The sequence below is a fragment of the Hippocampus comes genome, unplaced genomic scaffold (genome assembly GCF_001891065.2).
Source record: "Hippocampus comes isolate QL1 unplaced genomic scaffold, H_comes_QL1_v1.1 scaffold276, whole genome shotgun sequence".
Classification (NCBI taxonomy): Eukaryota; Metazoa; Chordata; class Actinopteri; order Syngnathiformes; family Syngnathidae; genus Hippocampus; species Hippocampus comes.
Genome location: NW_017805074.1, coordinates 883,553 through 908,767, shown reverse-complemented (window position 1 = coordinate 908,767; position 25,215 = coordinate 883,553). Strand labels below are relative to the sequence as shown.

At 42.2% G+C, this 25,215-nt stretch overlaps 1 protein-coding gene across 12 annotated transcripts in view; it reads left to right on the top strand.

The window, feature by feature from the left end:
- Positions 1-19,592, top strand: part of gramd1bb (GRAM domain containing 1Bb) — a 50,123-nt gene extending 30,531 nt beyond the window's left edge. For 5 of the 12 annotated variants that reach the window (XM_019864903.1, XM_019864913.1, XM_019864914.1 and 2 more), the window contains 19 exons: positions 62-82; positions 3,154-3,174; positions 4,215-4,238; positions 9,965-10,049; positions 10,940-11,043; positions 11,536-11,631; positions 11,878-11,958; positions 12,360-12,475; positions 13,597-13,759; positions 13,898-14,090; positions 14,285-14,428; positions 14,792-14,910; positions 15,201-15,343; positions 15,440-15,543; positions 16,178-16,478; positions 17,038-17,049; positions 17,187-17,294; positions 17,655-17,775; positions 18,591-19,592. In XM_019864903.1, the coding sequence (XP_019720462.1) occupies positions 62-82; positions 3,154-3,174; positions 4,215-4,238; positions 9,965-10,049; positions 10,940-11,043; positions 11,536-11,631; positions 11,878-11,958; positions 12,360-12,475; positions 13,597-13,759; positions 13,898-14,090; positions 14,285-14,428; positions 14,792-14,910; positions 15,201-15,343; positions 15,440-15,543; positions 16,178-16,478; positions 17,038-17,049; positions 17,187-17,294; positions 17,655-17,775; positions 18,591-18,680 (2,046 nt within the window). In that variant the 3' untranslated portion in view covers positions 18,681-19,592. Of the gene's footprint in view, positions 1-61; positions 83-3,153; positions 3,175-4,214; positions 4,239-8,234; positions 8,730-9,964; positions 10,050-10,939; positions 11,044-11,535; positions 11,632-11,877; positions 11,959-12,359; positions 12,476-13,596; positions 13,760-13,897; positions 14,091-14,284; positions 14,429-14,791; positions 14,911-15,200; positions 15,344-15,439; positions 15,544-16,177; positions 16,479-17,037; positions 17,050-17,186; positions 17,295-17,654; positions 17,776-18,590 lie in introns of those variants that run through there. The other 7 variants (XM_019864906.1, XM_019864907.1, XM_019864905.1 and 4 more) reach the window with 7 other exon arrangements.
- Positions 19,593-25,215: the final 5,623 nt, after the last annotated feature.

The following is a 25,215-nucleotide window of genomic DNA, read 5'->3' as shown; positions in this document are numbered from 1 at the left end:
TGCTTTTTTTTTTTGTCGATCTGATTTTGCTTTTCTTTTTCTTCTCCTGTCTGCATGATAGTCTCACAAGCGACTTTCCAAAGTAAGCATTACTCTTTCTGTTCTTCAAATGTTTCTGTGCTCCTCCTGCTCTTCCTCCTCTGCCCCCTTCGTGTCCCTCCTCTTGTCTCGTCAGCTGCTCTGTGGAAACATCTCACCCTCGGCCCGGCCTGCTTCTCCATCCTGTAACCATAAACAACAGCCAATTACACCTCGCTCACCTCCTCCTACCTCCCCCCCCCCCCTGTGTTTCCTCTGCAGTGATTTGCAATGTAGCGCTTGTTAATGGATTGATGAGGCTTTTGCACTCGCTGGCTGCCGTATTGTGTACATCAGCGCAATCTAATAAAAACCCAAGCAAGACCTCTACCATATACTGAAACAAAGGCAATGGGAATCAATACTTGCCAAAAGTTATGAATCACTTTGTGCTCACTGCATTGTGCAGATGTACCAAATGTTTTGGCCATTGAGTGTAAATGCATTGGGATCGTTTATTGGAGTACTGGTGCAAAATCAAATCAAACATGCGTCGTTTTATCGTCATGCGCACACAGTGTACTACAACGAACTGTGGTACACTGACCACCCTACAAGGAATGTGTGGTCTGGTCTGATAATTCTTCCAATTATTTCCTTTTCCTGATTTTTTTTTTTCCTCACAAAATATAAAGGTTAAATATGAACTTTCCCCTCATAAAGTCTTTAAAAACATGGTTTAACAAGTTTGGGAAATGCTGTGCTCCAGTTTTCTCATCCATTAAAGTTGTTGCTTAGCAGAGTTTAAAATATTTCCGAAAAACATCGATATTGTAAAAAAAAACGTGCGTCGAACAATACAGTCAAAAGTACATCAACAAGAGGGTTGTTTTAAGGCCGCCTCGTGATGCCCTATTTGCTGCAATGCACAAATCTGCTTCACACACACGGCAACGCACACAAACACAAAGCACATGCCAAATGATTACATCACTCCTCACTTCTGTGCCTCAAACTAAGCCGTCCACAACAACCCCCCCCCCTCCACCTCCCGCTCCGCCCAACCGCAATCCCCACCCTGGTGTAAGCCAGTCAGCACTGGTCACATGACCCCAGCCATGGCGTGAGGTCGTCCCGGCAACGTGAGCTTGATCACCCTAACCCTAATGCAATCCAAATAAAAGAGCATGTTCGGCAAATGGGGGCACCCTGCCTCCCTGCACAAACACCAAGAAAATCACCCGGGCCTGTCTGCCACATGAGAACTGGTCCGAGCGGTGACATGAACAAGATCAGGCCCGTGTCCCGCTGTGCTTTGATGGCGGCAGGCCACCCCATGAGACCCTTGGTTTTTCTTTCAACGCTTGTTTGACTCACTGGTTGTTTTCTCTTGAATTTTCTTTCAGTATGACAGACTAAACCTGATTAAAGTAAGCATTCTTCTTTTCTTTTGACCTTTTGGCCTTCCTCTCCACTCGATCCCTCGTCTCGCCACTTCCGTAGTGCATTTGCCAGGATCCTCTGTGATAGCTGCGGTTCTGTCAGTGTTCTCCCCTCCTTTTGAAAGGACCTTGTAATTCTTTTCAAGCTTTGTAATAGTTGGAATGCTGAGAGAAAGCATTTTTTTCATCGCATATCTGATAAATGTCATTATCCAAACAGCAGAAACTCAAAAGTCAAAAGGTTTTTTTTGGGGGGGGGGGTCGCGTGGGGGGGTGTTGTCAAACGTCTCATGCACTTGCCACATCAAACATGTCATACGCACATGCACGCGCGCACACTTACACACACACTCATGTGTGCACTTCATCCAGCCTTTTGTGTTGCTGTCCCCTTCAAATGAGTCTACACTAGCCCGGCGATTGTCACAGCCAGGCCTCGGCGAGCAATGAGCGATGTTGTGTTACGGTAAACGACGCGGCTGTAAATGAATGCTTGTCAAATTCTGAAATGCAATAATTGTCCTTTCAAGAACACATGTAGCATTTTTGTTTCAAAGACCAAATGCACCTGCTCATCATCTTTCCTGTAAGCACGTCCTAAAAACTACAAAGCTGCTATAAAGGCAGGTTCTGCAAAACATATTGTTTGCTTTGGAAGGGATGTTTTTTTTTTTTCAAATATTTTTTTTCTTGATAAAATGCAGCTGTTTCAAGAGAGCTTTCCTGTTCACACGTTGTTGTTTTTGTTTTGAAGTAAAGATGCACTGGACCTTTATCTTTTACCCGCATCTCTTCCACTTTGCTCCCTTGAATGATCTCCTGCATGGTTACCATTGAACCGTCACTTTTAGAATTCTGGAAATAGTTGTCATTGAGATGATTAACTTTGAGATACTCTGCTGCCCCCTGCTGTTCTGAAGCTAGATTGTCCATTGTACAGTATGGTATGGCTTCATACTGAACACTTCATTCGGTACACTTATACAGTTAAATTGAGTAAATCATTAAAAATGGCAAGAAAATGTTGCTCAGTTTTGATTGAATATGTCGGAGAGGTTTTTTTTTTTGTTTTTTTGGGGGGGTTTTTGCAGTTCTGATAATTTGCTCAAGGTACTGCAACAGAAACTGAGTATGATTAGCTTCATTTTTTTTCTTGGAACTCATTAGATGGTGTCGATGTAATATGACATTTTTGAGTATTTGATGTTGTGGAATGCAGAGATGATGATTTATTTGTATTGTGGATAGCTCTGAGTGTGTGTCTCAGTGCAGTGGCCTGCATTTTAGGCTGACCTTTCTATGCAAAACGCAGTTTCACTTCTGGCATCTTGAAACAAAAAGGCCATTAATTCTAACAGTTCCTATATTGTATACACTCAAGATTACAAATCCCATCCTTCTAAAAAATAACTGCGATATAATGATATTATGCCTGAAAATTATGTTGTCAATTGTATTCATCTCTGACAGAGGTCATCAAAACTGAGCATTATTCTTGTTTTTTTTTTTTTTTTTAAGAAAAACCTTTTCATCAGATCTAATTGCAGTGTGCAAGTACCTGTATACTAGCCAAAGTTTGACTTTCACACATGGTGGTCATTTTGCACACCTCCCCAGCATGGAGAAGAAGTCGTAAATTTAATAATCAAAATCTCCTTTCTCTCTCTTTTTTTTTATCTCTTTGCCTCTGCAGAAGAGCCAAAGCTGGTATAACGTAAGTGCTCCTTTTCTTACTGTATATGTCATTGAGGTGTTTTTGTGTGTTCATTGTTTACGACTGTGTATGTGGATTGCTGACATGTCAATGGCAATTATAGCGTCGGTCGAAGAAAATAGCATGGGATTAAAACAGCACCCTGTGGCCTTTTGTCCAGAAGTCAATATTTACATGATCATGCTGGTAACACACATGCTTTAATGTGCTACTGCATTTTTTCAATGATTGGCTAATTAAAACAATTGATAGGAGCAACAGGAGTAATATTTAAGTCGGATATGCCTTTTGTCAGGTCTATCTTGTGGCTGATTTACATGTACAGGTAGTGTTTGTACCACCAATAAATAAACATTCACATATGAATGTCAGACAAAACGAGCTTCGAAGCTCAGTCATGTTTCAGTTCACCTTTTGGTTTTCATGGTCATATCTCGCCACTCCGCATGACAAACTTAGAATCAGTTAAAAAATAAAAATAAAAAACATCTGTGTGACCGAGCGTGTGTCACATTCCACTTTGCCTGTTCAGAGTTTTTACAAATGTCACTAAAACAAAAAATAAACAATGTGTAGCAGTGGGTTTACTCAAGGACAGTCATTCAAGAATTGGGACACAGGTTATGTTTAAAGTTCTCCATGAATTTTAATACTTCCTTGGCAAGACCATGTGGACATTTCTGATTCCAACTTCGATGTCGTATCTCAGACACGGCCCACTGCAATGAAAAATGCAAAATATGTCGTAATTACGGTGAATTCAATAGGCCGAATTGAGTGTTGCAGTTTTTTATCCTACCACCAGGTGGCGTACCAACCCTGTAACGGCACCGCTGTGCTTCCTCCCAAATCCTCGCTTGACACACTTTTTGACTGTCTGTTGTTTTGATTAAGCCCACACAGGGCACAAGAACAGGAATTTTGGATTTGATTTCACAGCCTTGAACCTTTGCCCCGCCCACCAAACGTGTTTTTTTTATCCAATCCCGTATTTTTATTATTATTATTATATTCCCTGTTTGTGTACACTCTCTCCCCAGCATGAAAGACAACACATCATGAGAGTAAGCATGACTTGTATTTATTTATTTTTTGCTGACTCTGGCCTGTCAGACTGGTGCCATGCGATGTCTCCCCAGTCTGTTTGTCATCTAATTTACCGAGTGCTATTCCCACCTCACTGCAATGCCAAACTTCACATTTACATACCGTATTTATCATTTACAAAGCTTCAAATGCACAATAATTGTTGCTTTTAAGGCAATGTCAAAATGTATTTACGGTAGGTATTGAATTATGGATTGGAATTACACAAGTGCAAATTTAAAAGTCTGTTCTGATTTCCTATTCTGGTATGCAACAGGTGGCAACAGACGCATGGAGGTTCTCGCTCTACTAAACAAATCCATCAATGGGGGGGTTATGTGCAAGATTTTAATGTCTTCACATTCCATAGCAATGGAGCATGAGGCCTAAAGTTTCTGTGCCCAAATAGAGACTAGGATGCCATTTGGCTGTCAGGAGTGGACTCTGAAAAGAGAACAATGCAAACAAGGGTGTGCCCAAAAAGCACCAAGAGATTCTTGAATACCTCACCCATGCACTGGATTGCAAGCATGCTTACTCACATCTCTTATACTAATATCAGCATAACAATTAGTGGTTCACGTAGCTGCAGATGACATGACTAACAATCCACTTTAACGACCATCCTTCACAGGGGAAAATATGATGATGGTTATTGTCTTTGCATAAAGTGGATAAAGTGGTTCAGTCAGTAGATTCTGTAAGATGTATTTGTATGGTTCCATTGACCCAAAAAGATATGATTTTTAAGCCTCCAGGAATAAATGACCTATGCCAAATAGAAAAGGTTGAAGGCAATGGGATGTCTTTTGATTTGAATTTCTTTGTTGTTTTTTTTTTTTGTTTTTTTTTGGTGGTGGGGGTGGGGTGCGGCGGGGATTCAACAAAACCTTGTGAAAGGTCACACGAAGATCCCCTTAAATCTTACCGCAAGTTGGGACAATAATGCGATGTGGCAAATTAAGAGAGTCCAGTCTTGTGAGAGGCGATATGGAAAAATATCTTCTATCATGATTCGGCATGACGCGCCGGTTCGCCGTTCGTCTCAATCCCCACCACCAACGGCAGTCTGAGATATGGCTTTTTCTTTGCCACTCTGCCATGAAGGGCAGCATCGGAGGGTCGTCTCTTCGCTGTCGATGTTGACACTTCCGTTTTGCAGGTACCGTTTCCTGAAGCTTGTCAGTTGAGGACCTGTGAGGCGTCTATTTCTCAACCTAGAAACCCAAATGAAGTTATCTTCTCCCACTTCTCTTTCTACTCTGGTTAAAGCCTGTTTGTGCCAGGTGGCAATTTTGCAACGTCTTTCCGATGTCAATTGGCCAGCCATGGACAAAAAAAAAAAAACCCTGCAAAGCTTAGGATGTGGAAAGCAGATGGCCTCACATCTTGATACCTGAATAATGGAAGTGCACAGTGACTTTTGGGAAACCCAGTAAAATAAAACTGAAATGAGCAACCTTTGTGCTGGTGCTCTAAATAGTCACTACCTGTACTTCTAAAAACGTGTCACAATGATAGACACACGTCGACCACTTGAGTTACTCTTGCTTGAGTAATAGTTGTTTTACCCTTTGTGAGTGTTGCAAACCACAAACAGTGCAAGTATGAAAGCAATAAAAGGTTGGGGGCAGGGGGGGGGGGGGGGGGGGGGGGGGGGGTTCATGAGATTTTAGGGATGTTATGGGAACAACGTGATTCAATGAAAACAGCAACAAGGCTTGGCTTGATTCATCGGCACAAGCTTAATACAAATCTTTCATCTGCAGCTCTCCATTCAGGCTGCGCAAACAAGAGGGAATACATTGACAAAAAAAATTTTAGAAGGATGGTGAGTGCATGTGGCCATGAGTCAAAAGTGAAAAAGAGCTGTTGAGGCTGCCAAAAAGAGATGGCGTGTACAAGGGGTTTTCCTCGTTCTTCATCAGCGCAGACTCCGATACCCACCCACATTGCGGCAAGAGGAAAACAGACTGAAGTTGAATATTAATGAAAATCTTCTGTAGTAAAAAGGATGAGCTTATCATCCCCCTCCACCCTTAAAATGACTCATACCACAACCTGGTTTACAGTACCAGTCTCTTCCATCCCTGTATGTTTGTGCAGGGTGTTAATAGTTAACCAGATCTATAAATACTGTCTCTCCCTGACTACCTCACTACTGCAGTTGGTGCCACAATGACCTCGTTCTTCACTTGATTTATTGGAGGACAATGAGTTGAATGATCTTTAAATAATGGGCCACTCAGAGCTGCGGTGCCGCAAGTCATCTCCGAGGAAAACTTATTCTGTCAGCCTGAGTTCGGCTGAAATTTTTAACCGCATGCTCGAGAGGCCACTTTCTACTTGAGAGACTTTTTTTTTTTAAATGTGAATGAGCAGAACTTTACCATCAGTTTCTGCCACGATGATTTCAGTCCTTTGAGAGTGGTTAAAGGCCACATATTGGGCAACAGCAGGACGTCTTTGGAATGAACGGTTGGGCTCGCCCCGCCGTGGCCTCGATGACCATGCTTGCCTTCTGGATTCTTGTCAATATTTTTAGTCAAGTGTCGCAGGAGGTTATGCATGCCACTGTACTTGGAGTGCCATCAAAATAGAAGATGCAAGCTTTGCATTTTTCGGGGATCATCGGTCATGTGTACATGGGAGGCCTCACAACTAAATTTAAGCCAGGGCGAGCAAGGAGGCGACCGCCCAAAGCTAACAATACATTCCTCGTTGTTCGTTATCTGCTTTTTTTGGCACACCTATCTTATCTGGCTTCCGGCTCCATCAACTCAAATGCACCATACAAAAAAAAAAAATTATATTGAAATGAAGAACAAAGAAATATTCACTTTGTATGGAAAAATTAATTGTACAAAAAAAAAAAAAAATTATATTGAAAAGAAGAACAAAGAAATATTCACTTTGTATGGAAAAAATAATTGTGTGCATTGATCCATGTTCCTAAAAATGTAAATGACCTGACTTGGTCAAATGGCTGATTTTCATCAACTGGTCCGCTATGCAAATATAACATTGCAGTTGATTAAATCACTTTTTGAGTTTCTATCATGAATATATTTGTATCAGATGTCAGATAATGTTAACACTGTTGATTCTCTGCAGCCATTTCATTTCCTAGCATTGCGTTTAAAATCAGATACGCTCACCAACAGACAAAATGGCGCATATTTGCAAACATCGCGCAGTGGAAGGTCAAAGCTCGAACACATTCAATTCCTGGAAACTGGCTGAAGTGCGACTCGTTTCGATTTTGAAACCGTGTTCCCCATCGGAAACATTGGAGAATCGAAATCATCCGTTCCAGCATCCTCATAGCGGAAACATCAACTGTCTGTCAAAAATAAGTCGACTGTAGTCACAAGTCCACTTTTTTTACGAATTGTCCACTGCTGCTTCGCTGGGGTCTTATGCAATAAGTTGATGCCCCACGATGTCATGCATGACAGTGGTTAGATATCTCGAATAATTTGGGAGGCATATTATGCTCAAATTCCTTAAGGCAAAAGCTCAATTGTACAGGTTCCACTGCACAGTGACATACTCCTAAATGTTATAGATCTTGATTAATTTGTATATTTCAGCATTGTTGAAGGGTCTTGCAGTTTTATGATATGTTACATTGGCTGGGTCGTTTCGGAGCCCAGTTCTGAGTGTGTCACGATTGATGGTGTTGTTTTGCAGTCAGAGGTAACTGGAGGTTATGCTCACATCTGTTCTCTGTAACTCAATCACTTGGCCAGACTCAACACTCCCTGCAGCAGACTTAAAACTTCATGTTTTCTCTAAAACATCCTCAACTACCCCTTGGCTCCCTCACCATTCTTTCACTTCTTAACGTGCTTCATTCTGTGGGTCCTAAACAGACTAATTACGAAAGGATCTCAGACCCCGGGCAGCTCCACATACAACTTGCACACTTCCTTTGGGATAAGAGAGGGGAGTGGCGTTGGTGGGGAGGTGGGTGCTTCTGCCATGATAATAAAGGACTTGTTGCTCGGGGTTACTCGAGGGCAATGGCTCTAACTCCTCTTCCTGTGTGTGTATGTGTGTGTAAGAGGAAGAGAGAGAGAGAGAGAGAGAGAGAGAGAGACAAGGCTCATGTGGTTGAAGTGTGCCTGTGTGTCCAATGCTCAGCATTGACACGGAGCAGCAACCCAACACACAGAACAGGGCAGCCACTCACCATCTACTCTTTACTAGTTACTGACAAGCCCTTCAACATCAGTGGCAACGGGGTGCAGGCAGGATATTTGCTTCACTCCATGAGACACAAAGGATCGAACATGGAACCGGATGAGGATTGTTTGATGTCGGATTGGGAGGCTGTGCTGGCGCTGGATGAGGCCCTGGCAGGGTGGCTTCTGCAGGGTTCAGCAACAGGCGAATGGGGTTGGGAATGGGTGTGGGCCACCTCAGACCTTCAGGAACTTGAGTGGAACTCTGAGGAGATCCCTGCAGTAAGTGCTTCGCTACTTTGTAAGTAAAGCCACGTTTTGCGTGAACTGGACCAAAATGAGGGGACACTGAAAAAAAATGTGTGTTGAATTTACTCCATTTGATTTTGTCAAGTAGTTGCACGGAATAAAATCATCTGGATCGAGATACATTTTTAAGTAGACTATACATTGAATTTCAAAAAAAAAAAAAGGGTATCCAAATCCATGTGTTTCCATTGTGTGCAGTCACTTGACAAAATAAAATGAAGTTCAACACAGCATTTCTTTCAGTCTACATGTAAGCAGTGCTGTCAGCATAATTCTGCGGTAATTCCCCATCAATAGATAAATAAAGTGCAGGCCTTGTTGTGACTCGTTGCTATTCGAACACTCAAAGAGCTCTGTTGTCTGGTGTCATCGCAGGCTGGTTTATCGTTAGCATTCTGCACAGAAAAGCACATATTTTAAGATTCAAACTTGCTTGTCAAAGGAGACCTTCTTTTCATACCAGCCTGGAGCCCTTTTGTTGAAAAGTGAAGCACTCATCAGTTTCTTTCCAAGATTTAGTCATAACTGCATTTTCAAGCGCAGCCACGGCATTAGTTACACCTGCATATACAAGAGTGTTGTGGCAATTGTGGTTAGTAGTAGTTTGCAGTCATGTAAAACTGCTGCATACAGAGGCACACGGAACTAAATTCACCAAATACTATTTTGTCCGTGAGCGAAAATAAAACAGCCCAAATAAAACATACACCTCACAGACTGTCCCACAAAATGCATTGATATATTCGCGGGCGTGTCTGGAAACAGCCCTTGAGGAATTGTGCAGGTGTAGCTCATGTTTTGGCCCTTCCGTAGCGTATACGTTTGCTGTGTGATGCCAAAGTGAAAATGTGACTGCGTTAAATGCGCACGGCATGTTAACCGAATGATGTGAAGTGGGCTGTTTTGGAATTGAGCTTCTACTAAGACGCAGCTTTTTCTGTGTAACTCTGCTTGCCATCGAGTCAACGTCATGTACACAATCTCGCCAAAATCCCTCACACAACTCTCAATTATCACCAGGGCCAGTCAAGGGATTTGACAAGCTTTGAAGTGAATGAAGCGGGCTGCATAACAGAGACCACCCCCCACCACCACCACCACCACACCCCTTCCGCTTGTGTGTGAACGAGCAAGCATGAAGATGCCTGTGCGTTTGCGTGCACGTTTATATGGTGCAGCAATGCCTCTCGCTGTGCTCGTCCCCGCAGGTGCTGAGCCCAACATACAAGCAACGCAATGAGGACTTCAGGAAACTCTTCAAGCAGCTACCTGACACTGAGAGACTCATTGTTGGTGAGCGGATGCCACTGACGCACAGATGCCATCTGAAACGATTGGCTTTACACCACTCGGAAGGTCACATGTTTCAACTTGTCTGGCTGTCATTACGCAATTTGACTTGCCTCACAGTCCTCGTGAAGCCGACTGCCGTAAAAATCATCAAATGGACTGTGACATGTTCATGTTTACAGATATCCACGTGGCCTTTTTGTGGTCAAGAGTTGCACTTGCAAATGTGGTCAGCATCTCATTCATGCATTTGTTTTTTTTTTTAATCCATCCACTTTAATTGAGTACATTTGAATCAACCTTCAGGTTGGGAGTTGATCACTCTCCCACCTGAAATGAAAAAAGTTCCTCAAGGAAAGTGTACTTGCATCTCTGACAAAAAAAAAAAAAAAATGTCTTAAAGATTTATTGACCGGTGTTATTAAACCCACATTACTGTTCCACCTCACAGACAAGAAATACTCCATCAAAAGTTTGGAAACAACAACTGATTTCTTTTTCATTACTTAAAAATGTCCTGAATTGTAAATTAATACTTTCGTCATCGACATTATTAAGAGCTATTGATGGAATTATTTGCTAAGCCCAAAAAACGTGGACCTTCATTTTGTTCAGTAATTATCAATTTTTTTGCATTTATTTATTTTGACCGAGCAACTGCTGACATGGCGGCGATAGCCTACAGTTCTAGTCAGTGCCATTCATTTTGTTTTGGGGTAATGCACTGGTTTATATCGCTGAGTTTGATCCATCGAACATGTAATCCTTTCGCTCTCAAATCCCCATTCACAATCCGGACAAACTTGACTGATTGCAATCTTACGTATGCGATGTCGAAAATGGTTGCATGATGTGCGTTTTGATGATGCCATGTCATGTCTTTGTGGATCTAGACTATTCCTGTGCTCTGCAACGGGACATCCTACTACAGGGACGACTCTACCTCTCCGAGAACTGGATCTGTTTCTATAGCAACATATTCCGCTGGGAAACACTGGTATGCTTGTTGCTCACTCTCTGGGTTCTATTTTCGTACCCGGTGCAAGTCTGGCGCGAGGCGCGGCGTAAATCTACGCAGGGGCGGGCTGGACTGTGTTTTGGCATTTTTACAGATGTCAAAACCTGATGCTAACCCTCAATCAAATTCACCAAAATCGCGTCATACTACCTGCGCCAATACTTAGAAGTGGTTCCAACAGTCGTAAACTTGAGTTGTCGTTCAGCCACCAAATTGTCAGGTGCACCGTGTGCATGTCGAATCATCCACCCTCGGCAGGCCAGAAAAGCCAGCATTGCACTAAGAGGCGAGCCAAATTATCAAACAAATGCAGTGAGGCTTGCGTCAGCCCAAAAATCAGGAAGTGTAAGTTTGAGCAGTTTTTGCATGCAGCCGTCTACAATGATAGAGCCCTCTGTGTTGTCGTTTCACTGGAGAAGTTGGCCCGTTATTTCTGAAGAGCATTTGTACTTCGCATCTTCACACGTGCAGCTAACGGTGCGGCTAAAGGACATCTGCTCAATGACGAAAGAGAAGACTGCCCGCCTTATTCCCAACGCCATCCAGGTCTGCACTGACAATGAGAAGGTAAGGTTTTGCTGCAAATGATTCCAACATAATGAAACAAATTCAAAGTTTAAGACAAGTTGCTTCTGTATGGAAGGAAAGTATTTACAGTTACATTGTATGCACATAGATATATAAAAATAAAAAAAAAGAAAAGCGGACATTTTGTATTATGGGAATTTTGTCCATTTAGTTGGGGGCCTTCAATGTTGATTCCGCCGATGTACTCATTATGCTCTTCATGTGCTTAATTATTTTTCTCGGCAGCACTTTTTCACCTCTTTTGGAGCCAGAGACAGGACGTACATGATGATGTTCAGACTATGGCAGAATGCGCTGCTTGACAAGGTAAAACAATTGAACTGGAAACCGAGATGATGAGGTGAAAAGGACACTTTGATTCGCTCCTATTTCATCTATAACTGCTTCAGACAACAAAGTGTATGCAGAAAAGTGGTGGAGATTGCACGATTGTCTCTGTCTAATGTGTTGTCTTCTATTATTTTGTCATTTTATGTTCACTTTTCTTTTGGTGACTTTTCTTTTGATGACTTATATTTACAACATTATTCGTCAAATCCTCATCAAACTATAATTCACCACATTCCCTACTTGGTAAAGCCACAACGCTCAAATTGTGCTTTCAATCCACTTGAGAAAGTCCAGAAGATGTCCAGTGGACTACATTGTGATCTTCCCCAAAGATGCACCTACTTTCTAATTCCCGTGACGTTGTGCTTTCACCTCAGCCGCTGTGCCCCAAAGAGCTGTGGCACTTTGTCCATCAGTGCTACGGCAATGAGCTCGGCCTGACCAGTGATGACGAGGACTACGTTCCCCCTGATGACGACTTCAACACCATGGGGTGAGTGTGGCTGGACGGTGGAGAAGTCAGTGGCTACGGCCGCAAACAATTATCCAAATGACATGGCGATTGATTAAAAGCTGTTTACACGGGCGCAATGAAAATTGTACCCTCCTCGCCTCTCTGTTTATTTGCACTTACTTAAGAGTTCCTAATAAGCGGGAAGCAGGAAGTGGATTCCTAAATGAAAAGCGGCAGAGCTGTGTTTAAATGCCTTTCCCGAGTAATTATTGTGCTTTCTGTTGTGTTGCCAGGCGACTAGCTTAAAGAGATTGTCGCTCCTAGCAGCAGAGAGTGCATTTTGCTGATTGAAACGAAGTGTGACGCAGTGGCCAATTTCCCTAATGAATAGCATGTTTTCTTCAGGACAACTCTCTGCATGATACAGTTTGGTCGGAATAATCGTCATAAAAGCAAAAGCATTTTTTGATTCAGATCTTTTTTTTTACCCATTCAACATTTTCTTTTGGCTGGACCAGACAAAAAAAAAGGTGTGAGATAGAAATAGTCACAATTGTGTTTTTTGTAATTATTATGAGCTAATTCTGAATCTATTTTGCCGCCCTCTACTGGATAATGAAGAACAGGCGGAGAGAAAAAAATGTGTGCTTCAAGGTCCACAGATGGGACAAGTTATTTTTTGACAAACTAGCAAAATATATACGTAAAATATTGTCGCTGAAAAACATGTATGTATGCCCATTTTGATCGTTTTGTCATTTTTGCATCAATGGGATGTCCGAAACACGGACACCACATTTATGTAAAAATCTGTCCAATTGAGTATCCTCATTAGAGTCGCAGGTGAGCCAGAGCCGATCGCAGGTGACTTTGGAGGCATTGTCTCCCTCAGACTGGTTGCCTGTTTGCAATCTGATCATACAGATGCCACTTCTTACCATTTGCTTTACATGTATTGAGAAAGAGAATGATTAACTTTGGACATGGAACTTATCAAAAAGTGGGAAAAAAAAGATTTGAGTTCTTAAATACAACATCTATTTAATTTTTTTTCCAATGTTATTCTTCCGGCGCTCCCATTTGAAGATGAGATCAACTCTCGGGTATGAATGATTATAGGATTAACTTGATCTAACTCTGTGGCTTTGTGGCACCTTCAGGTTCAGTGAAGAGATTCCAAATGAGGAGAATGAGATGAACAACGACAACTTATCGAAAAGCAGTGCAGAAGCCAAGCCTGAAGCGAGTCCACCTCTTCTTCACAAGAAGGTTGTCCCAAACAGCACCATCAACCGCACGGGCAACCATGACACACCCATCACAGTAAGTCGTGTGCCACATTTGAACAACCCTCATCGAATGAGTTATTATTGTTGATGTTCCACATTATGACTGCCAATAAAAGACTTTCTGTGCTGTTGCCCCCTCCCCCACCACCACCACCACCACCCCCTACACCAGTTTGACCTCTCCACAGATGATTTCACAGACTGCCAACTGGATGGCGAGCTGTTAGCTGTGCCCCTGCTGGTGGAAGAGAAGAGCAACGACACCAGCGGGACTGGCATTCCCATCCCCTCACCCTCACTCGACTTCAACGACAACGAGGACATCCCCACGGAGCTCAGCGACTCTTCAGAGACACACGATGAGGGTGAGTGCAAAGGGCAGATTACATCATGTGGAAACCAGCGATCAATGTCAAAAAAGAGGGTCTGCTGGCTCACAAGATCTGTGCTACTTCATGGATGCAGGTGTACCAAAGGCTTTAGGTCAATCCTTGGTTGATGATTTAATCGAGTAATCAAGGTTTCCTTTTGTCCTTGTGCATGTTTGTCTCTGTGACAGGTGAAGTTCAGGCCTTTCACGAGGATCTGAATGGGAGGCAGCACATCAACGAGATCTACAAATTTAGTGTGGACAAGCTGTATGACATCCTCTTCACGGAGTCACAGTTCATGAGCGATTTCATGGAGCAGCGGCGATTCTCAGGTTTGCATTCATGCTATTGATTAGCTAAGTAATGATATGTATAACGGGTATCGGGCCGATACCAGCCTTATTTTTAGGTATCGGGTAAAGATACCACTGATACTTGAGGCAAATAAAATCTGACATAGTCCTCCTCTGCAGTTCATCGGCGAATCATCCTCTGTGTCAGAAAGAAAGGCTTTGTTCACAATGGTTTATCATTGTGTTAAATGAATGCTAAATATTAGAGTATCGGTGAGTACGCAGAGAGAATAATCATACTGGTATCGGTCTGAAAAAAAAGTGGTACCGAACGTCCCTACTATTTATCCTTTTATGAGTTATTAATGATGTGTCTGTGTTATCCATTTTTTGTGTGTTCAGATGTGGTTTACCACCCATGGAAGAAGGAGGAGGCTGGGAACCAGACAAGGGAGATCCTGTACACCATTTCACTGTCAAACCCTCTAGCCCCCAAGACAGCAACAGTCACTGAGACACAGGTATTGTCAACACTAGCGATGGGAAAATGAAGCTTCAAATTGGCTTCATGAACAAGTTGTATTTGTTGACTCCTCTAGGTGGCACTCTCTGTTCAACATTGGGATAAAAGTGCACGACTTGCAATTTTTTAAATCTCTATATTTAAACCAACAGTGCCATCTGGAGGAGTCAAAAAAATACAACTGGTTCATGCACCCAATTTGAAGCTTCATTTTCCTATCACCAGTCAACACACAGAATAACAAATCTATGAAACATTCAACACTTAAATCCAAAATACATCTTTCAGACTCTATACAAGGCCAGTCAGGAGAGTGAGTGTTACATCATCGACGCTGAGGTCATCACGCATGACGTTCCCTATCACGACTACTTCTACACCCTCAACCGCTACATGCTCACCCGGGTGGCCAAGAACAAGTGTCGCTTACGGTGAGTAAAACTATCAAATAGCTTTTTATTTTCCGGTTGATTCTTGCCATGTTGTTGGCATCAGTCAGAAAAGGTTCGGTTCTATTTGTCTTCTAGGGTATCAACAGAGTTGCGCTTCAGAAAACAGCCATGGGGGCTCGTGAAAGGCTTCATTGAGAAAAACTTCTGGAGTGGGTTGGAGGAGAACTTTCGCCAACTTGGTAAACCATAGTTGTATTGTGTGAATGCTGCAAATTGTTGGGACGGGTGTCCTCTTATCTTTTGAAGCAGTTTCTGAAATGTCGGTCGTCTTTTGCTAGAAATGTGAGATCATGAACAGAAAAGCAGCAATGTCATAGCTTTTGACAAGTGCTTACTTATCATTTTGTTTTCCCAAACTAAGAACACTATAACACTGAAAGGTTTGTATCCGTTTCTCAGTAAACATAAGAAAATCTTTTCAGAATTTTGGTGACCGACAGTTTGAATTCTTATGAAATAGATTTTTTCTAAAATTCTACACTTTCATTTATGTGTACTCAATTTTTGATCAAACTTCAATGTGTGTCCACAATCTCATTTGTTATCAATGTATTATTTTGTGATATTTTATGCCACGGAAAATGTTGATTCTGAAAAGAAACTCAAGGTTTCCTCAATAGCACGACTGTATATGTGGCTTAAGACTTCATAACTGGTGATGGCAAAACGAGGTCATGCTTTTGTTTACAGTATGATGGGGGAGACTTTCAACTGATCCTGCTTGAACATGTAGATACTTTAATATTGCATTGAAAGTCTGTGAGGTAGCACTTCATCACTGACACTCAATCCTGATGGAAATATCTTTCTCAGAGGTGGAGCTGTCCAAGCTGGAGGAGATCCTGACCGAGGCCCACCAGCTCTCCCCGAAGACTAAAGTGGTGAAAAGCGCCACGGTGAGACGGAAAAAGAGGCCAACCCCCCACATGCGGAGCCAGCATCTGGACGAAGCACTCAGTCCCGTCACCACGCCGACGGACGAGGAAGTGATTCAGCGCATCAAACAAGTGGCAGGCTCCACACAGACCAGACATCAGAGTCCGGAGCACCGTCGCCTACCTGGAGGCTTGGCTCTATACAGCGTCTCCAAACTGCTCCTCATCATCAGCTTTGTGTATGTAGCTCATCGTAACACACAATCGCTGGAAAATATACAAATCATGCTCACACCTGACACTTCATTTGGTATATCTGTTTGATGTATCAATTTGTTGTGCACACACCATATAATCATACAGTGAGGCATTTATACAGGCATTATATGATTTCACAGTTCTAATGGTCCTCTTGGGGAAACAAATGCGTTGAGGTCGACCCTTTTCTGAGTGCTATTGTAGTTCCTGAAATATCTGTCCCTTTGATATCCATCCCTACATTTGCAAATGCAATGGAGAATCCCCTCGGCTATTTGTACAAATATTACATTTCTGATATGTATCTAATGGTGTGGCAGATATATTTCAGTGTGATGCAAACAGATCATTTTCTGGGGGGGGTTGTTTTGGGTTTTTTTTTTTCAAATATCTTATTAGTCATTAAGCACTTGCTTTCGGGGTTCTACAGACGCATTTCACCGTTATTTACGTAACATTTTTATCTGACTTCAATTTCTGAGGATATATGTTGCCGTTGAGTGTAAATCCTCTCTCCTCTCGTTTCATTGCCACCCATAGGATCTGTCTAAGGTACACGCAGTTTATTTATTTGCATAGCCTCAAGAGCCCAAAATATTTTTTTGAAGTCATTTTACAGATATGCATAAAAAAAATCCCAAAGGAAAGTTATTGTTCATGATTTCAATTGTTTTCCTGTCTCCCCCCAGTCTGGTCCTGTTGGTGTTCCTCAATATGATGTTGTTCTACAAGCTATGGATGCTGGAATACTCTGCGCAGTCTTTAACAACCTGGCAAGGTCTGCGGCTGCACGAAAGGTTTGTACTCACATACACGTGCACACATTTTACACTTTGATTCCTATCGTCTATTTGTGCAGAGATACTACAATTTCGCCATCGTTTATGAAACCCTGACCACAAACAGTACATTTGGATGGTTGCCCAGCAGGCAATCACACATGCTGTCCACAATAAGATGAACACATTCGGTATGACTAATAATAGACAGTATGTGACCGGAACCCATTAAGTCTCTTAAGTGGTTTCTGGAATGAATGAAACCATTCGTCAAGTTCTTTGAATGGAGGCCATGCTTCATTAGCTGTTCCTTGGTAATTGCTTAAGTGTGTGTGTGTGTGTGTGTGTGTGTGTGTGTGTGTGTGTGTGTGTTCGCAGTAAACTTCCTCAGACACAAATGGAGTGGGCCCAGCTCCTGGAGGCACAGCAGCGTTTCCATGATGCCGAGCTGCAGAAGTGGCGGGAGATAATCAAGTCATCCGTGGTGTTACTCGACCAGGTACTCGCACACTCGACAATGTCTCGAAGTAACCTGTGAAAATTGCCTTTGCTATGAAGCAAACACTTAAGATTTGAGAAAACCAAACCATTTCTGAAGTGAGAGAAGAGGAAAAATCCATCAGAGCTATTGCACAAACAGGTTGGCCAGCAGTAACAACAGTTGATGACAGAAACATTGCACTAGCTGTGACGAAACACCCAAAGACAACAGTCAGTGACACCACTGTTGCAAGAAAACAGGCCACACCACAAGATGCAAACCACTCATCAGGCAATTTACAGAAAAAATGGACCCAAACAAAGGAATCGGGAGGAGCATAGAACATGCTTTTCAACCCCTGAAGAGGAGACTGAAGTGAGAAACCCCCCAGAAACAAACGAGAACTGAATGAGGCTGCAGTAAAGGCCTGGAAAAGCATGCAAAGTTGGAATGTAACAGTCTGGTGTAGTCAGTGCATCGCAGGCTGGATGCAGTTATTGCAAGAAAGAGTTGCGCCACCAGATGTCTTCAGTATATTGCACAACATCAACAAAGCAATTGACCTTCCGCTGCCTTTGGAGGTGACTTTACTTCCTTGTCACCAAGACAGATGGCGCTGAAAGCAGAACTGTTAATCCTTTGGCCTGAGCTCAAAACAGCAAACAGGTGTTTTGTTTTGTTTTTATTCTCTGAACAGAGGCTTCCAAAGAAATCCTGAAATAATTTTCTTGCAAATGTATGACTCTTGAACAAGAAATATGAGTAGCTTCACCATCATTAATATGCTGCTCCTAAAACTGACATGCTTTCCTCTTTACTCCCATCTTGATCAGATGAAAGACTCTTTATTGAACCTCCAGCGGGGTATCGGATTGAGGGACTACAGCTCGGAAAACGATGACAAGAGGACTCACTACCATTGACCCGCTGCCACAAACAAGGCCATGATGGGCATGCTGTGCAATAGTGGACCACTTTTTTTTTTTTTTAATGAGTCTGTATGCAGGGAGATTAAGACAAAGCAGGTCCAGAAACAGGAAGAGCGGGGGAGGGGAGAGGTCGCAGACGGGACGTGACAAGATTTCTCCAGCAGCACCGACGCCATCCTACTGTAAGCCATGTGTGTCATCCCGGGGATCAGGCAGGGAGAACTTTCACACTATTGCATGCATTTCGACATCTTGCATCAACTCCTGTCAGTATTCATGTGGTTCTAATTCCAGTCTGTGTGTCTCAAAAACAACTGGAAGAGGGGAGACAGGGTTCATTTGGAGAGTTCGGTCTTTTTACTCTCTTGACTGTTCCTCAACGTCCCCCTAGAGGTCCTCGCTGCAGCTTCTCTTTCAGGGTCGGACAGCCGACTGCAGTTGGTTTGACCATCATCTTGCAAATCTGGCCCCAGTGGTCTTTGTCAGGGCTGGTTCCCTGTCAGACAGCCAAATATGAAGACAACACAATCTGCTTTGACAATGTTTGTTTCTGCGCACCGTTAAATGAACCTTTACCAGTCAAAGATGGTCGAATGTAGAAATAGAATGTGTGCATCGATTAGAAGACTTCAAAAAAGAGACACTGCAGCCAGACTAGTAGGGAGACGTCTTCTTACATGTTTTGTTACTAAACTGTGACTATATCTCTTGAGAAGTGTTTCCAATTAGAAAGAATTCTATGAATATATTTGAAATATATAAGAGTATTTCATTATTTAATGTATATATTTCAAAATATATGAGCATTAGCTATATTTATTGTTCATTTATGTACATAAGAAATGAGAGCTCTTGTGCTGCTGAATAATTTCTAAAAAAAAAAGTTTTCATGTTTAAAAAAAAAAATGCATGCCAGATATGTCTGTGACATGTCCAGTGTGCAAGTACAATTCTGCATTTGTGCGATTATATTCGCACGTGCGCGCGCGTGCGTGTGCGTGTGCGTGTGCGTGTGTGTGTGTGTGTATGTGTGTGTGTGTATGTGTGTGTGTGTATGTGTGTGTGTGTATGTGTGTGTGTGTATGTGTGTGTGTGTATGTGTGTGTGTGTATGTGTGTGTGTGTATGTGTGTGTGTGTATGTGTGTGTGTGTATGTGTGTGTGTGTATGTGTGTGTGTGTATGTGTGTGTGTGTATGTGTGTGTGTGTATGTGTGTGTGTGTATGTGTGTGTGTGTATGTGTGTGTGTGTATGTGTGTGTGTGTATGTGTGTGTGTGTATGTGTGTGTGTGTATGTGTGTGTGTGTATGTGTGTGTGTGTATGTGTGTGTGTGTATGTGTGTGTGTGTATGTGTGTGTGTGTATGTGTGTGTGTGTATGTGTGTGTGTGTATGTGTGTGTGTGTATGTGTGTGTGTGTATGTGTGTGTGTGTATGTGTGTGTGTGTATGTGTGTGTGTGTATGTGTGTGTGTGTATGTGTGTGTGTGTATGTGTGTGTGTGTATGTGTGTGTGTGTATGTGTGTGTGTGTATGTGTGTGTGTGTATGTGTGTGTGTGTATGTGTGTGTGTGTATGTGTGTGTGTGTATGTGTGTGTGTGTATGTGTGTGTGTGTATGTGTGTGTGTGTATGTGTGTGTGTGTATGTGTGTGTGTGTATGTGTGTGTGTGTATGTGTGTGTGTGTATGTGTGTGTGTGTATGTGTGTGTGTGTATGTGTGTGTGTGTATGTGTGTGTGTGTATGTGTGTGTGTGTATGTGTGTGTGTGTATGTGTGTGTGTGTATGTGTGTGTGTGTATGTGTGTGTGTGTATGTGTGTGTGTGTATGTGTGTGTGTGTATGTGTGTGTGTGTATGTGTGTGTGTGTATGTGTGTGTGTGTATGTGTGTGTGTGTATGTGTGTGTGTGTATGTGTGTGTGTGTATGTGTGTGTGTGTATGTGTGTGTGTGTATGTGTGTGTGTGTATGTGTGTGTGTGTATGTGTGTGTGTGTATGTGTGTGTGTGTATGTGTGTGTGTGTATGTGTGTGTGTGTATGTGTGTGTGTGTATGTGTGTGTGTGTATGTGTGTGTGTGTATGTGTGTGTGTGTATGTGTGTGTGTGTATGTGTGTGTGTGTATGTGTGTGTGTGTATGTGTGTGTGTGTATGTGTGTGTGTGTATGTGTGTGTGTGTATGTGTGTGTGTGTATGTGTGTGTGTGTATGTGTGTGTGTGTATGTGTGTGTGTGTATGTGTGTGTGTGTATGTGTGTGTGTGTATGTGTGTGTGTGTATGTGTGTGTGTGTATGTGTGTGTGTGTATGTGTGTGTGTGTATGTGTGTGTGTGTATGTGTGTGTGTGTATGTGTGTGTGTGTATGTGTGTGTGTGTATGTGTGTGTGTGTATGTGTGTGTGTGTATGTGTGTGTGTGTATGTGTGTGTGTGTATGTGTGTGTGTGTATGTGTGTGTGTGTATGTGTGTGTGTGTATGTGTGTGTGTGTATGTGTGTGTGTGTATGTGTGTGTGTGTATGTGTGTGTGTGTATGTGTGTGTGTGTATGTGTGTGTGTGTATGTGTGTGTGTGTATGTGTGTGTGTGTATGTGTGTGTGTGTATGTGTGTGTGTGTATGTGTGTGTGTGTATGTGTGTGTGTGTATGTGTGTGTGTGTATGTGTGTGTGTGTATGTGTGTGTGTGTATGTGTGTGTGTGTATGTGTGTGTGTGTATGTGTGTGTGTGTATGTGTGTGTGTGTATGTGTGTGTGTGTATGTGTGTGTGTGTATGTGTGTGTGTGTATGTGTGTGTGTGTATGTGTGTGTGTGTATGTGTGTGTGTGTATGTGTGTGTGTGTATGTGTGTGTGTGTATGTGTGTGTGTGTATGTGTGTGTGTGTATGTGTGTGTGTGTATGTGTGTGTGTGTATGTGTGTGTGTGTATGTGTGTGTGTGTATGTGTGTGTGTGTATGTGTGTGTGTGTATGTGTGTGTGTGTATGTGTGTGTGTGTATGTGTGTGTGTGTATGTGTGTGTGTGTATGTGTGTGTGTGTATGTGTGTGTGTGTATGTGTGTGTGTGTATGTGTGTGTGTGTATGTGTGTGTGTGTATGTGTGTGTGTGTATGTGTGTGTGTGTATGTGTGTGTGTGTATGTGTGTGTGTGTATGTGTGTGTGTGTATGTGTGTGTGTGTATGTGTGTGTGTGTATGTGTGTGTGTGTATGTGTGTGTGTGTATGTGTGTGTGTGTATGTGTGTGTGTGTATGTGTGTGTGTGTATGTGTGTGTGTGTATGTGTGTGTGTGTATGTGTGTGTGTGTATGTGTGTGTGTGTATGTGTGTGTGTGTATGTGTGTGTGTGTATGTGTGTGTGTGTATGTGTGTGTGTGTATGTGTGTGTGTGTATGTGTGTGTGTGTATGTGTGTGTGTGTATGTGTGTGTGTGTATGTGTGTGTGTGTATGTGTGTGTGTGTATGTGTGTGTGTGTATGTGTGTGTGTGTATGTGTGTGTGTGTATGTGTGTGTGTGTATGTGTGTGTGTGTATGTGTGTGTGTGTATGTGTGTGTGTGTATGTGTGTGTGTGTATGTGTGTGTGTGTATGTGTGTGTGTGTATGTGTGTGTGTGTATGTGTGTGTGTGTATGTGTGTGTGTGTATGTGTGTGTGTGTATGTGTGTGTGTGTATGTGTGTGTGTGTATGTGTGTGTGTGTATGTGTGTGTGTGTATGTGTGTGTGTGTATGTGTGTGTGTGTATGTGTGTGTGTGTATGTGTGTGTGTGTATGTGTGTGTGTGTATGTGTGTGTGTGTATGTGTGTGTGTGTATGTGTGTGTGTGTATGTGTGTGTGTGTATGTGTGTGTGTGTATGTGTGTGTGTGTATGTGTGTGTGTGTATGTGTGTGTGTGTATGTGTGTGTGTGTATGTGTGTGTGTGTATGTGTGTGTGTGTATGTGTGTGTGTGTATGTGTGTGTGTGTATGTGTGTGTGTGTATGTGTGTGTGTGTATGTGTGTGTGTGTATGTGTGTGTGTGTATGTGTGTGTGTGTATGTGTGTGTGTGTATGTGTGTGTGTGTATGTGTGTGTGTGTATGTGTGTGTGTGTATGTGTGTGTGTGTATGTGTGTGTGTGTATGTGTGTGTGTGTATGTGTGTGTGTGTATGTGTGTGTGTGTATGTGTGTGTGTGTATGTGTGTGTGTGTATGTGTGTGTGTGTATGTGTGTGTGTGTATGTGTGTGTGTGTATGTGTGTGTGTGTATGTGTGTGTGTGTATGTGTGTGTGTGTATGTGTGTGTGTGTATGTGTGTGTGTGTATGTGTGTGTGTGTATGTGTGTGTGTGTATGTGTGTGTGTGTATGTGTGTGTGTGTATGTGTGTGTGTGTATGTGTGTGTGTGTATGTGTGTGTGTGTATGTGTGTGTGTAGAGTGTGACATTTTTACCATTCCACACGTGTTTTTTTTTTTTCGTTCCTTGTTCCTGCAGCCAGACTGCCTTTAAAAAAATGGAAGGCTTCAGGATGCAGCCCTACATTAGCTCCAACCACACTGAAGTTTGTAATCGAAACCTTGTTTTTGCATTTGTTTGGAAAACTACATCAATCTATTTGCTGTAACCAGTGGTGTATTTATTTTTTTTTTTTTAAATGGAAAAGTAGCTGATTTGGCACCAACCACCAATCAATGTACTTCACCACACAGACAACATATTTAGTTTAAAACAACACAAATGTACTAAAGTTCTACTGGTCACAATGTCTTTGTGCAGCAACTTGTTGCCGGGTAGAAATCTTACCTACTAAAAATGATTGTTCCCCCTATCTCAATACTAAATGTGCCGTGCGCGGCTCACAGTCACTATGATGTTTCTATCATAACGTGGGGCGAAGAGCTTTTTTGCCCCAAATAACCAAAAAAGGGATTTGGTGAGTTGGCAGTGGCCCAGTTAAAGTCAGACACCAATTGGGCATTACTCCTCAAACAGAGCGAAAAACTTTGACATGACTTTATTTATCGGATGGATATACAAAGCAAAAACTTCCATGTTCAGATTTCAGTTGAATTTACAGGTTAGAAGTCAGAATTTTTGAAAAACATTTTGACTTTTTTTTCCTCTAATTTTTGTGGTTGAATCTGGGACCTTCACTCGCTTTTTCTACTGTACAACAACTACATCTTTTCAATTGAATCATTATTCTGTATATGCGATGAAATAGTGGGGCCACACTGGAAAAAAAAATTATACAATGAAGGAAAACTAGAAATGATAGTAAAATTAGAAATCACAAATGGACGCGTGGGCACTGTCGACGTCCCCTTTGAAGTGGATGCTGTCCCATTGTGAATCCCCCCAAAATTGACCCCCCCAAAAAAAAGTAAAAACGTCATACCAATAAAATGTAATTGTAATGAGGGAAGGGCGGGAAAAAAAATCAAACTTTTACAAGTATTAAATCTTAATACAGTACTACGTGAAGTTAAGATCATCCATCTTTCCATTTTCTAATCCAGTTATCTTCAGAAGAGTTGCTGGCATGCTGGAGCCTATCCCAGCTGTCTTCGGGCAGTCGGCGGGGTACACGCTGAACCGGTTGCCAGACAATCGCAGGGCACACAGAGACAAACAACCATTCGCGCTTACACAATCACATTTAGGGACAATTTAGAGTGTTCAATCAGTCTGCCAATGCATGTTTTTGGAATGCGGGAGGAAACCGGAGTCAACTCACCCGGGCAGGGGGAGAACCTACCTCTGCACAGTGAGGCAGACGTGCTAACCACTTCCTCACCATGCCACCCAAGTTAAAATTACTATGAAAAATGACAAGGATAAAGCCATAATACAATGTACATCATATAAGAACCGATAGATGAGGACTTTTGATGATCTTGAAAAAAATCTTTGTTAGGAATTTTGGTTTTCCCACCTTAATTTTTTTTTTTATGTATTTTTGTAATATTAAAAATGTATTCTTTTATTTTTGTAACTGTTTTTACATTCCTCATCGTGTTAATATCAAAAACGATGAATCTTTTATTTTTCATGATATCACAATCTGCTGCATCTGCTGGGGCACTGCCACGCTAATTCAAAATGGCCGCCAGAGGCAACGTTACTCATCGCTTTGTCCCAAGATGTCACACTCTTCCCTAAAGTGCGCCAATTTGAATGACTCCAACTGTTTTCAAGTGTTTGTCTGTGTTGGATGCAGCATGACAATGAGCATAACCAAATGAACGAATTCTAGAAATATGTAGTCATGTTGTATGTTCATGAGTAGTAGATTGGCTACAAGAGCATGACTAGAAGACGAAACCTTTGAGCCGTAACTTAGAGCACTTCCAAACTAAAGTAAGAGAAGCACTTTATTCCATCATTTCCCAAATGTTGACTTGCATTTTGGTCTTGATGAGAATTACTTGATCCCCTAAAAAGTATATTTCTGCATTCTTCAATGTGTGTTCTATGTACTTGTGATGTATAGGAAGGAAAAGGAATCTTAACTTTGTATGTATGTGTGTGTGTGTGTGTGTGTGTGTGTGTGTGTGTGTGTGT